This window comes from Fukomys damarensis, unplaced genomic scaffold (assembly GCF_012274545.1).
Source record: "Fukomys damarensis isolate Sample0158 unplaced genomic scaffold, DMR_v1.0_HiC HiC_scaffold_33, whole genome shotgun sequence".
NCBI lineage: Eukaryota > Metazoa > Chordata > Mammalia > Rodentia > Bathyergidae > Fukomys > Fukomys damarensis.
Window position 1 is genome coordinate 1,061,946 of NW_022900945.1, and position 14,174 is coordinate 1,076,119.

General features: G+C 52.3%; 1 protein-coding gene across 3 annotated transcripts in view; it reads left to right on the forward strand.

The window, feature by feature from the left end:
* Nucleotides 1-14,174, forward strand: part of Nfia (nuclear factor I A) — a 430,814-nt gene that overhangs the window by 388,480 nt on the left and 28,160 nt on the right. For 2 of the 3 annotated variants that reach the window (XM_010605025.2, XM_010605027.2), the window contains exons 8-9: nt 3,413-3,591; nt 5,753-5,918. In XM_010605025.2, the coding sequence (XP_010603327.1) occupies nt 3,413-3,591; nt 5,753-5,918 (345 nt within the window). The remainder of the gene's footprint in view (nt 1-3,412; nt 3,592-5,752; nt 5,919-14,174) is intronic. The other variant, XM_010605026.2, reaches the window with a different exon arrangement.

The window sequence follows — 14,174 nt, forward strand, 5'->3', positions numbered from 1 at the left end:
ATATATATATGTATGCATGCATGCATGCATGTATGTATGTATATAGCTAGATAGATGTAGATATATAAAATCAGTTGTGTCAAACATTTAGCTCTCTCTCCCTTTTAAAGAATTGGAGGGGCATGAGAGGAGAAGTAGACCAACCTCCATGACCTGCGCTCTGTCACTGTGTGGTTCAAGCACCCAGTAATGCGATCATTTTGTGACAAGTAGCCAAGCCTGACTCCCTCTGGGAAGCTTCAGTTCTCCATGGTTTCACTGTGGCTGCTCTGTTCAGGAAGTGGACGCAGTGCCATTCCAGCCAGAGAAACCCAATCGCATTTCCTTCCTTCCTGTCTTTTTTGGACTCCTCACAGAAAGCCCAAGCAGTTGCTTTAAACCAGTTCGGCTGCTAGTTAAAGGTTAAACTTGTCATGAGAGCCACCCAGGGTGAATGTGTCTGTCGCTGTCCGCTGCTGGCCCCGGGTTCTCAGAGAGTTAGATCTCAGAAGTGGCCAATTTTGTAGTTTTTCACTGCACAGAATTGCATTAACATCAACACAGATACAGATGGATGCATGCAATAAACTGTACCCACTTGAGAAAAGCCTTTATTGACTCAAGTAAATAATGCACATTTCAAAGGATCTAAATATGCATTTATATAATGTGCTATAATTTTTTTATTATGTAAACCACTCACACATCCGTAGGAGATGTATCTCTTCCTCTGACATTTGGACCGGTACCATTCTTTGCGCCTTCATCAGCACCGTGCCCGTTCACAGTGGCCATTTTCCCTGCACCCGTGTGGCCCTCCCAGAACACATTTCATGAATTCACTACTTGATCCGAACCAGTGGCTTTCTAAATGATGTGAAGCTGTGATAAGGAAAGGAAACAGGAATAGAAACGGCTGGATGGAGGATGCTCCGAGCACTAGTGAAAGGGCGTCTGGCAGAAGGGGAGATGGCTGGCGTTTCAGCTGTTCTCTGTGTGGAGGAACAAGCCAAGGGCCTTGGGGTGACCAGTATCCAGCTTCACAGTGAGCTGATGGCTGAACTGGAAAGTCCCTAGCTCACGCCCTCCGCAGTGGTTTAACCGGAAGCCACAGGCTGGGTGACTTCCTGCACTAATTGAGGATTAATTGATCCTAGTAAGTCAGTCATCATAGAATGAATTCCAGGCAGCACCATATGGTCTAGGTTTTGTGTTAAACTTTGTGCCCTAAGGAAAAGGTAAATAAATTGTCTTAGTGAGATAAAGAAATGAAAGTCCAAATTTAAGTTGCTGATGATTTTCTTTACATTTTTAAGAGCCACAAAATGAGTGCAAACATTTTTACTACCAGTTAAAGGAGAGATTCCGTGGTTCTGCTGAATAATTTCCTATGTGATATTTTTGGGACTTTTACCCGCCGGGCCTTCACTAATGGGAACTTGTGCCTTGAGCTACACTCCCTGCTGACTACCATAGTGTCTTAATCTGAGTCACCAATCACCTCCTGCAGAGCATCTGAGGTGGCTCCACTCTGCCTCTTCCAGCCTCTCAGGAGGTGGACGGGTGGGTGCTTTCATGCATGCTACTGGGGATTGAACTTGCTGTAAGGCGGGGTCTTGCCAAGTCACTGAGTTGCCCAGTCTGGGCTCAGACTTGTGATCCTCCTGCCTCAGCCTCTGGAGCGCTAGGATTACAGGCATGTACTACCAGGCCCACTCCTCAGGAACTCTTGACTGTGAAGCTGCCGTTTTGTGTTTGACTTGCCACAGAAGTTGAGTGCATCGCCTCGCTTGGCTCTGTCCATCCCAGCCTAGTTTGGGAAGCACCACTTTCCACCCTAACCTAGAGATGATGCAGTCAGACACTGGGCTCAAGGTCAGAGCTTCTTGCCCCCAGCAAGGGTAACTTCAGTATAGTATGTAAGTAGAGCCTTTGGTTCTTTTAAGTCAGAAGCGTAGTTTCCGAGGTAAACGCTGATCAGAGTCATTGAGCTCTTTGGCTTCTGTGTTTGAACTCAGAGACCATAATGGAAGGAAGGCTCCACTCTCACCGTTTTCTACAAGCTGCTGGTGCCAGGTGGAGGAGCAGACTTTTGTTTTTATCAAGTGGTATGGTTATTTTTGAGTTTCTGTATTACTTATTCATTTGCACAATCAAACAATACTGTGGAGTGCTGGACTTGGTTCTGAGGATACCACAGCAGGCAAGGATGTGGGCGAAAAGCCATCTGCTGGGATGGGAGTAGCTGGGAGGAGAGGAGCTGTGAGAGGGCAGTGTGGTGAAGACTGGTCCTGCTGGGTTTTGTGCAGAATGTCCTCGATTGTGCAGTGAGCAGGAGACTTCACTGCTTCGCCCACTGTGAACGACTGGGCTGCAAGGCGTGGACTGGACTCGGGTTCCTCTCCAGAGCGCTGTTCCGCTCTTCAGAAGCCACCTGTGCTGCCACGGGCTGTGCAGTCCTAGCCGTTCTTGCCCTCCCTGGTCCCAGCAGCCCTGTGTCCAGCCCAGCCTCGAGGCAGAGTTGCCTTCTCAGTGGGTCCCTGTTCGTATCAGTAAAGTCTTTCTCGTCAAACACGTGTGTATTCCTGTGTTTCTCTTTGCAGAGACACGTTCTGTTCAGAGATTTAAACTGCAAAGTACAGAAAAGATCTGCACGCTCGACTCTCCTCCTTCGGAGAGTGGCTCCCACTCACCAGGAGGTGGCCGAGGCCTTCGCCCTCAGCTGGGACGGCACTTGACCCTCAGTCATCCTGCCAGCTCGACGGCGAAAGTTGCGTCAGAAAATTATTAAGCGCCTCACTGAAGTTTTCTCAGTGTTACACAGCATTCTTGTACAGATGAAATTTATCAGGGTCCAAACATAAGGGAGTCTTTTATCAGTTTTTATGAGCTGAAGTCCTACATTTTAGCAGGGGACACCTCTACTCGGCCTGTGGGTCCCTCTGCTCTGAAATTTCTGTATTGGCTTTGCAACAGCAAAAATTTGACAGAAGCCTTCTGTGTAAAGTGAGCCCCCAGTTGTACAGGCTCATTAAGTGATCACTTACCGCAGCCTTCAGAAACCTTCATCCTGAATCGGTCCCTAGAAATTCCCTGGAGAGGTGTAGAGCTCTCATCGTGACTTACGTCTGCGGCGTGAAAGGCGGCCCGGCCCGTGTGTGCAAACGCGGATTTGTCGTGTGTCACATGTTATATCGAGTCTAATCTACCAGATACATTCTTACTGCTGGCTTCACTGGAAAGGCTGTGTAAGTGATGAACAAGCCTCATTTCCACCGAGGATCACCAGTGCCTCGATGGCTGGTGTCCACCGGAAGCTCGGCCCTGGCCTGGCCTAACCGTGCTCGGCTCGGAGACGGGGGGAGGCGGCCGGGCGGCCCGTGTGGCGCAGAAGTCGCCCGCTCTCCTCTAACCTGCTGTGTTCTGTCCGCAGCGAGCCCGCACGCCACGCCGTCAACTCTGCACTTCCCGACGTCCCCCATCATCCAGCAGCCCGGGCCGTACTTCTCCCACCCGGCCATCCGCTACCACCCTCAGGAGACGCTGAAGGAGTTTGTCCAGCTTGTCTGCCCTGACGCTGGTCAGCAGGCCGGACAGGTGGGCTTCCTCAATGTAAGGAAACCTCTTTTCTCCAACTTCCTAGAAACCCTAACCGAATACAGGGGTGGGGCTGCGGCCTAAGGACCTGTGCTCGGATGCTGTGCTGGAGGACCCAGGCCGAGCGCGTACCTACTCTAGACAGCGGGAAAGGAACTCGCTCCGCTCAGGGGCGAGCGGCCGGGGTTTAACACCGTATTCGAGTTAAGTTGCAACTGTGGGGTCGAGGGCATAAGTCATCTGCAGGGTGCACTGGCAATCCCACCTCCTGCATCCCAACCCCAGGACTCATACATTTAACAAAATAGAAAGACCAAATAATTTTAAATAATGATCTGGGGTTGTGGAGAAGGTAGGGGGCAGCAGGGGACTGATGTTTCAGATCAGCTGGGTTGATATTTTTTTTAATACCACCGTTGGACACTTCCGATCAAGTTGACCATTCCTTGAACTCAAGATGCTAGAGGCACAGTTTATTATGGTTTGCTATTTCTGCAAATAGTTATCTTTCCCACTTATCTTTGCACAAAGCTAAACTATATTCAATAACTTAGAGTGAACGCTTTAATTTTTCTCAAACTAAATCACAATTTGAAATGACATTTCAAATGTGAAAGTAACTTTTAAAAAGCACAAATCTTATTAAAAAGATAGAGTTAAATGTTTATAAAGAATAGCTGTATCCCACAGCCAGTAATGACAGCAATTGGGGATGGCAGCCTGAAGCCAGTTGTGGCCCGGCTCTTCCCATCGCAGCTGCACAGGAAGCCAGGGTGGGCTGCCGTCACTACTGCCCTGCCTCAGGCCCACAGCACGAGGTCGCCTCCCCGGATTCCATCCCCGCAGAAATAAATGCCTGATTCTGCACATCTGAGCCAGAGCGGGCCCGTGCACTATGTCTGGCGATGTGTTAGCAGATACATTTCTGTCTAGACAACAAATCGATATGGTGCCATTTTTCCTTTTTTGCTTGTATATTCATTTGCCTGGCTTCTCCTAAGACATTCACTTAGGGCCTTCGAGTGCACTCAGAAATAACACACGGGCAAGTTCATGGGCCAGGAAGCTCTGTGTTCCTGATGGTAGACAAGATAGTCTTTGAGGGGCAGGACTAAATATATCAGTGCGTGAGGAGGGCACGGAGGCTGCACTGCAGAGTTACAGGCCTTTCGCTGAGTTTTGATTTGGGGCTGCAGCTTGTGTGTGTGCTGTTGAACAGCGTCACTGATGAAATCTGGAAATTCTGTGCAAAAAGCACTAGGGAAACAGAATCTGTCCTGGTCACCAGCACCAGCACCGACTCCTGAGTCCAGCCTGTCTTCAGCAGTCTTGACGTCATCCCATGTGACTGTCAAGTGCCGCGTTGTACATTTTGATCTAAGTTTTATAGGGTGTGCGGCCGGTCTCTTCACAGAGCTCTCCTGAAAACCTTAAGAGTAAAATGGATTTTATTGCTCTCTTCAGAAAGAAACTCTATTTCTTCAAGAGCCATTATTTCGTTGTTTTAACGCCAAGCAGCCAAACAAATATGACTCTCGTGACATATGCTTACGTAATTTAAATCAAAATTAGAAGTGATATTTTTGCCTAGCAGAGTTCCAGTAGCTGAATTTTAAGATTTCTCTGCCTGATGTTATACAATATGTGTAAGAAAAATTGTATGTTCACTTCACACGTGTATTAAATGTTATATAAGATCAACTTTGAAAGGTGAGGATATGTCCCAAATGCTTATTTCGGAAACTCATCTGTGCAAATAGACACTATGGACTGGCACCACAGTCCGTGGAACACTCAGATATTAAATACATATTTGGTAATTGGGAGAATGAGGGTGATCAGGTAGAAATTAGTACAGAACCACAGCATCCCGAGCGGATGTCGGCGGCTTGGCGAGGCACCCAGTCCTTGTCATCAGCAGTCACAGTGGGACCGGATGTGAGCAGGACAGAGTGGTCCAGGCAGGACGCATAGAACAAAGCAGGCATGTACCCTGCACTGTGCTTGCGCTGCCTCGGCCCAGTCTCCACCGGAAGGGCTTGGGAAGAATCCAGCACCGTGAGCAGCCCGTGGCCAACAAGGGCTATGCCTGGTGCAGCTCTGGGCTTGGAAGTGACTGCCGTCTGACATGTTTCTTCTCTCTCCTGTGTGTGTTCTGTTTCCTCCCACCCTTCAGCCCAACGGGAGCAGCCAAGGCAAGGTGCACAACCCATTCCTTCCCACCCCGATGTTGCCACCGCCGCCGCCGCCACCAATGGCCAGGCCTGTGCCTCTGCCAGTGCCAGACACGAAGCCTCCAGCCACGTCCACGGAAGGGGGCGCAGCCTCTCCCACCTCCCCAAGTAAGTGCAGCTGAGCCAACCGCAGGCCACTTCCCGAGCTCGGGCACTGAGTCTCCCCTGAACCTTGTCCCCACATGCGCTCCCGGCACAGGCCCAGCCTGGCAGTGGTGTGAGGAGTGCCCAGAGGTGCAGGCCATGTGAGGACGGCCCAGGACTGAGGTTGCCACTTGGGCTGTTCGGCACTGTGCAGGACCCGAGTGGCCCCGAATCCGCCCGGCCTCAGGCCGCTTGCCCGAATGGGCTCTGATCAGCAGACACCCCGATTCTCCCATGCAGCCCCGCCTTCCAGGGACTTTCGGTCCAAGAAGTTTGCGCTTACATAGGAAGCAGTGCTTAGAACACATCGGTGCAGATTGTCCCCGAACACTGCCAAGAGAGGGCACCGTGGAGGAGCAGAGCCAGCCCTGGGCAGTTATGTGGCCAGGTGTGGCCAAGGGAAGCAGGGCGTAGGATTGTGTGGAAGGAAGAGTTCTCGTCCTTCCTTGAGCATCTGGGAGCATCTTATCGGAGAGCAGAGGTGGCAGAACCTCCCTCATGATGAGACTGATGGCCTGGTGAGCTGGAAGGGTTGTCCGGCTCTTTCCGGTGTTCTAGAGATGGCACAGGCTAAGAATATCTTCAACACACAAGCTCATCTGTGATTAGGGATTAGTGCCTCAAGTAATCACCAGAAACTTGACGGCCGGCCCAGAGGGCACCACTCCAGAGAGGGTGGAGGTGGAGGGAGGACAGGGCCAGGGACAGTGACCCTGGAAAGCCTCGGCGGGCAGGGCCCACTGAGGAGGAGGAAGAGCGGCCTGGAGGCTTGGCCTGGAGTGACAGGCTGGCTGGTAGGTGAGGACCACGAGTGCGTTCCCAGCTGCTGAGCTTCCTGGAGCGTCAGGAGGGCACTGCGTGAGCAGAGAGCGTCCAACAGGGGCGCTGTTCAGGCCCCGCTCCCTGGGGTTGGCTCTGGGGACAGAGTCCACCATGGCTGGGTTCCTTGGCGGACGCCTCTCGGAGAAGCCTGGGTCACCCGCGTGTGGGCACGTGACGACACGCCGAAGTGAGCGGTGCGTGGATGAGCTGTCAGAGAAAGCCTGGGGAGCGGCCTATGGGACAGCACTGTGAGCAGAGCAGAGGCCTGGCCTCCCCGACACAGGAGCGGCCGGCGTGGCCGGCGGTGCTGAAGCTCACGGGCGCCCTGCGCAGTGCATCTGTGGGCAGCGTCTGCTGCAAGTCACAGACACAAAGTAGGGTCAGAAGCCACGGTGAATGCTGACCTTTAAAATGTATACAGGAGAGATGCGTGGCTGGGAATTCCCTCGGAGTCCTCCCTCACTTCGAGCACGCTCTCCCACCATCCTGGCCGCTTCCTGCTGCGGCTCCGGAGTCCTCTCTCCTGAGGGTCTTTAGCTGCGCTGTCGTGGCTGCCTCAGTGTCCTGGATGGATTCCGAACACTCTGCTTTCCTGGGCATTCTGACTCCGGGGAAGAGCCGGAAGTCACACGGCGCCAGACCTGGTTAACGAGGTGGACGAGGATGCAGCGTTGTGTGTTATGAGCTGCCTTTCCGCTGGACAGTGCTCGGCGGCAGCAGTCACTGTATTTTTATCACGCCAGGTAAAGACCCTCAGGAAAGAGCACTCCAGAGCTGCTCATAGAGTGGCAAGAGCAGTGGCACGTGTTCAGAGGGACGGGAAGGATTTTGAGGGGAGCTCGAGGCGAGGTGGCTTTGACTGTAGCGCACGTTTTAAGTGTAAGCCTTCACCGTATATGCTGATCCCCCTTCCGAGTGTTCCCAGCTGTGCCTCTCCCCTTGGAGTCTGCGCCTGGACCGCAGCCCATGCTTGCTGGGCTCCACATTCCCGCCCTGCTCCTATGTGTGTCGGACTCTGCCGCCGGCGAGAGCCTCTTGTCCCAGGCAGAGTCCTCACCGCCACACACGACCCGCTGCTTCGTAGCAAGGCTGTTTGCTCCAACGCACAGTTCCCCGTTGTGCGACGTGGGCAGTGACTTTGTCAGGCAGGGCGCTGCGACACCGACTCTGATCAGGTCCCTCCTGCCAGGTAGCTGGGGCGCTTTATTATCTGCCACTCTCAAGACAGGGCACTGGCCCTGGGTGCGTGGCCCGGGTCCCTAGGACCTAGAGAAGCTCCTGATCCGCTCTGCCAGGTGACACCTGGTCTCCAGTCCGTGGATGGAGGACGGAGGGTGGGGGTCCTGGCCAACCCCACTATTGGCGGCAGTCAGGAGAGGGCAAGAGGAGTCCCAGAGCTTGGTGTAGGTGACGTGACGATGAACCTGCGACACTAGGATGCTAGAAAAGTAAAGCGACCCATGGTGGCAGAGAGAGGCATACCTCGTAGCCAGGCCCTCCAGGGGAGCTGGATTCACAGTCCCGCATCGTTGCACCGAAGTCTTCTGCTTTCCCAGTAAGAGCCAGAATTAGGGCACAGGGGACACGCTTCCTGGGGAGGCTCTCGAAGCTGCCTGTCTGGTTTGCAAGCAGCTCAGGAAATGTGCTTCCCAACCTGCGTGCCAGGCACCGGTCTCCCTCACAGCAGGATCGGCCACACAGGCCTTCCTGCCTAGGGCCACCCTGCCAGCAGAACCACGACAGCACGGAGGTAGCATTGGCTCTGTGTCCCCTCTGGGGTCCTCAGAGAGAGACAGGAGGCAGGGACTGAGCTGTGAGCCAGGGAGAAGTTACAGGAGCAGGAACAGACACCAGAAGTGAGGCTGCACCTCCCTCACCCTCGGTCTCTGCTCAGCACCTTCCTCTTCCTGTCCACCCTCCTACACCTTCTCCTCTCCCTGTCCATCCTCCTACACCCAGCACCAAGCCTGTGCCAATGCTGTGCCTGCTGCTTAGGCATAGCAGAGAGAGGAGCTGTGGCTTCCCAAGTGTGCAGCTGGGGAGTGGCACGGGGCATTGCTGTGAGGGTGTGGTTGGTGCCGCAGGGGGATGCGGGGGACGTGGTCCGGACTGGGGCTCCCAGGAAAAGAGTTCTGGGCGGTACGCAGTTCTTCACTGTTCAGCAGTTTGGGGTGAAGAGAAGGCAGAACTTTTCTTCCGAACCTGGCTTGGGGTGGCATCTGTCATTGGACTGCCACTGGATAAGAACTTAGGGCGCTGTTGTTTCCCAGACCCTGTGATTTCTTAGAAATCAGTCACAGGTGGTTGGGTCGCCTTGATCCAAGTGGGTCTGTCAGGCTGGTGTCAGCACGGAGAACTGTCACAGCAGGGAGTGAGGTGCAGGTGTTTAGCACCGTGCAGTGCATCCAGATCAGGAGCCTTTTCTGGTTAGGGGCTCCCAGTGATTGTGATGAAATATTGTTTTCAAAGTTAAAAACAGGAAGTTGTGCCCAGGGTGTCCTCTTCACTAAGGTGGGCCTCGACTTCCTCCTTGCTGACCAAGTGACACAGGCACTGTCTGTGTCCAGTGACTCGAGGTGGCCGGCTGACAGCGTGCTGTGCTTCGATGTTAATATTCTTTAATAGTGACACACCAGTGGTCGCCAGCCTCGGCAGAGTACATATTTTTTAACTAATCAGTTGCCTCTGGCAGTAATAGTGAACTTTGCAGCTGTGGCTGGGAAAATGGTTAAGGAAGATTTGGGAAAAACTTTGCCTGTGAATTAAATACATTTTAATGGGGAAAATCCTTTGCAGGGCCCTAAAAAGCCCAAGGAAGCAGGGCAGGGTGACAGCCCCGTCCCCATCCCAGAGCACTTGTGTGCCACCTGTGTCAGGAGAAGTTGGTGTCCTGGGCCAGGCCAAGCGAGGGCACAGTTCCCATGGGTGAGAGGCTGTCTGTCCCCATGAGAGGACACCCTGTCCCACCCCGCTGTCCCACCGTTTGCTGAGGGACCTGCTGCCAAGGGTTCCTCGGGGAATCAGAGAGATGGAGTCCAGCCCCCGGCACTTGTGTCCTGGGCGGGGGTGGACAGAGGCGACACACAGGACAGGAAGCGCAGTATGGGTGAGGCTTGAGGGAGGGAACAGCCCAGACAGTAGCCGCGGGCATGGGTGCGCAGTGAGTAGCAGGATGGCTGCACAGTGGGCAGGACCCGCGTGTCCTATGGGCGGGCAGGAGGCCAGGCCCTGGATCTCAGCGGGTCACGGACTTTGCCAGCATGGAGCGCTGGCTGCAAAGACGCAGGGAGAGCAGTCACCCTGGGCACTGCTGGGGACACTGGCGCAGAGAGGGATTCTGGGATCTCCTGCCCCGCAGAGCTGTGCCCTACAGGAGAGGGAGACAACCACGGAAATGTGCTGAAAGCGGGAAGTCAGGGTGCTGGACGGGCCAGCAGGAGGAGCCTGCGGCTGCCCGTGCCCAGAGTGTGGGACTCACTGGCTCCCCAAGAGGGAGGAAGAGAGCGAATACCGGCGAGGACTCGGGGTCTCCGAGCCCAGCAAGCCACGGAGGAGCAGCGTGAGGCAGGGAGGAGCAGGGTTGGGGTGACGGCCAAAGCTACCCACGAGGTGCCCCTGTGGGACTACCGGTGTGCACAGTGCTCCTGCCCTTGGCCGTCGCTGGGACCTCCCGACTGACGCCAGACGCCAGCCTCCTACGGCTCCTCGGCCTGGTCCACTGGCGGCCAGACGGTTCAGACACTGCTTTCTGTGAACTGCACTTGAGGACCCACTTTTTATACAGCAGATTAAAACCGAGATCATACTATAAAAGTGGGCTTTTCTTTATTTCTGAAATGAAAGTTGGCAACTTGGACAATCCTTTTAAAATGAAAGAAAAACTTTTGAGTTATGGAAGACAAAACGTTCATGTTTCCATTTTTTAATTAGGAATATGAAAACTCAATGTAAAATTGCATAAAAGATGCATAAGTGTTTTTGGCCATGCCTTCCTTGCTCTGAACTTCTGGGTTTTTAGAAATGAGAATTCTAAAATAGAAACATGGGATGACGTTCCCTGTACTGTTTATCTTCGCACCTCCCGTGAACCTCGCCTGCCTCCGTCACGTGAATGGCTACGTTAAGCAGGAGCTCGGCTGCGGCCTAGCTCCGGGACGGCGTGTCCAGGTGGAGCACCGACACGAGTGACACTTCCGGGCTCGCAGTGATCCCGGCACATCGGCGGTGTCATGATCACCATCCGTCCCGAGGTTCCCGGGTCAGGGGACCCCAGGACGGCACCTCAGTGGCCATCGGCAGGGTCACCCAGCTCCGTGCCCTGCTGTGCCAGGATACAGGCGGGGAAGCAGAGCTGCCTGCTCGTGCCTGAAGTTAGTCGCCCGCTCTCCTCACGGCTGTGTCCCTGTCACACGTGCAGAGGGACTGACTGACCTGCTCCATCTCTCCCGGGACAGAACTTGTTTGTAACATTAAAATGTCAAACCAAGGCACGCCTGTAATTCCAGCACTCTGAGAGGCTGAAACAGGAGGATCACAAGTTTGAGCGCAGGCTGAGCAACCTAGTGAGACCCTGTCTCGAAATTTAAAAAATAAATAAAAATGAGGGATGTAGTGCGGTGTGAAGGCCCCGAGTCCAATAACAGGTACCACGGTAAGAAGTCAGGCCATAAAACACCACAGGAAATGGAGGGCCTTTTTAATATAATGTCAGAGAGGGAGGAAAGCCTTTCTAAAGCACTCCAAAAAAAATCAGCATCCATAAAAGGAAACATGAGTAAATTCTGCTCTAAAGGCATCAAAAATGTATGCACAGAAAACACCACAAACGAAGACAAGACTCAGACGCTAACGTGGGAAAACTGCAGCCCCTGTGTTGGAGGCTGCATTGTTTAATAGGCTTTCAAAAGTACGAGAAGGACTGACGATCCCACAGAAAGACAGAATGGCAGAAACAGAAAAACACAAATTTGAAACATTTCTCCCTCATGTACTGTAAGAGCGACACAAATTAACACTGGAGAGCCGCTTTTATGACCAGACTAACAGGGACCCAGAAGTGCCTCCGCATCAGATCAGGCCAGGGTGGGACCAGGCACCCATCCCAGACACGGGGACCTGGCTCTGCCCCTCAGGACAAGCCGGAGCCACAGACACATGTGATGCGACACAAGCATGAAATGTGTGCATGAATTTTAAGTGTAAGCCATGCACATACCGTTGGACACATGGGTGGGGCTGTACAGACAGAGGTGCCGACTGTGATGAAAGGCAGGCAAGCTAAACCCTGGGACCCCGGAAGTTGTCACAGAGAAGAGCCGGCTGGGCTGCGTTTCCGGTGGCCCCCGGGGGAACAGTGAGTGGGCACCGCTGTGTGTGCAGGACACAGTCCATGCAGAAGCAGGAAGCTGGGCAGCGATGGCCCCAGGGGCAGAGGCCGTGGAGAGGTGGCTCTCTGGCACCTTAACTAACAGACATTAAAGATGTTAATGTTAAAGTTGTCCCTTCACGTCAAATAGTGATTTCTGTATTTTAAAAGATATTTGCTTCACAACCTAATAATCTTGCTTCTCCCTCAACCATGGCAGTGACCAAAACCCCAAAGTCACACACAGGGGTCCATAAAGCCCTTGGCCATTTTATGCATGTGGCCCTCAGGTGTGACGCCCTGGACCCCGGGTAATCGAGACAGTGCGCGATCTTTCTGTGAGAGATGCCTTCCTCCACGCCATGCAGAGTCCAGTGGGAAGTTGGCAGCTTCATTCAGAGCCAGAACCCATTGGACCCAAAGGTGCACGCAGCCATCTTAAACCATATTTTTATTAGTACTTTTTCCAGAGCATTGTATTTCGGGAACAGGCCAATACTTTAATATTTAAATTTGCAAAGGGAAAGGAAACAGCCATTGTTGACATGCATTGGGTGGGTATCATCATGCGCGCACCTGAGGTACTGCTGTTATTGCAACTCTGCAAACCTGGAACTGGGCGCCCTCTTCTAAAGACGGTGAAGCAAGCCTGTGTTCAGACCCAGTTGCTGGAGCTCCAAAGCCCAGGGCTTCCCACACCACCTCGACACTGCTGCTCAGAGCAGGGTTGTGCCGTTCCTGTGAAAGACCTAGGACGCTCCATAAAGAGAACTTTGTAGGATTTCAAGAACAGCACCGTCCAGGATACATTGCCTTAATGAAAACTGCAGCAGAAGGACCAGGAGCCAAGCACTGCATGGAGGAAGGCAGTAGCCAGGACAGCAGATTATGGTGGTCTCCGCCTTCCCTCCTGCGGAGAGCAGATCAGCTTTAAGACTTTCTTACAAAAGTCACACATGGCACTGTAGGAAAACTGGAAACTATGGATATATATTTATATTTGCTATATTCAACCGTAGTCAAGAACCGTTCACATGTTTACTATTTCCCCGTCTCTTTGGTGCATGTTTATGTATATATGCACACACATGTGTAAAATGATTGTGATACTGGAAATGCTATGTGGTATACTGTTTTCTTAATCAGCACTTCACACTTTTTGTGTTTCTGAAGTTAGGAAACGTAATCTTGTGCGCCTGTACCTATGTCCCTCCTGTGGGCATCTGCTTTGCTCCGACCTGTGGAATACACTCCAGAATATACTTAAAGGTATAGCTTTGTCCCCTACCCTAATAACACCCTTAGACAGATTTCTAGAACCTGGATTACTGATACAAGCAGTATAACATTACCCGTAAAACACATTACTAAGTTGCTTTTCAAAAAAGTTGAGACTATACCCTCTGGATGGCTTGTAAGTCTCATTATAACATTGACCATTGAGAGCTCGGAGCATTGTTTTTATTGCTGGAAGGGAGATATTTGGGGGTATAATACCCTTAATCAGGTTTTGCAATCAGTAACCCATGACTAGATGATTTTAGTGTTTCTCTTTGCTTCTTTTAATATAAAGTACAGCAGAGTCAGATATTTTCATTTGTTGGCCAGATCCCTGCATGGACCCCTGGGCCAATGCTGCAATAGAGGTGGGACCCCCCGGGATGGTCTTGGGGTCAGGCCAACCCTCTCATGAGGCTGGGTCACGTTGACCTTAGAAACGGGCGCTCAGACTGTACCCCAAACCCACTCCCTTATTGCAGAGCCCCCACGCTGTGATTCAACCCGAACGCTGAGGTGGTGCTTTAGGAAAAATATCTCTACTAGCATCTTTTGTCTCAAAAGAGAAACAACACAGGTGCCATGGCTTTGCCACTGCTGCTGAGCAAGCAACTTGTGCCCAGTGCAGTAAACATACTACATAGAGAGAGAGAGGGCCACTGACTCACCCAGGCTACTTCCAGTAAGAGAACAAAGATTCAGTCCAGGATTTTTTTTTTTTTTTTTTTTTTTTTTTTTTTTTTTTTTTTTTTTTT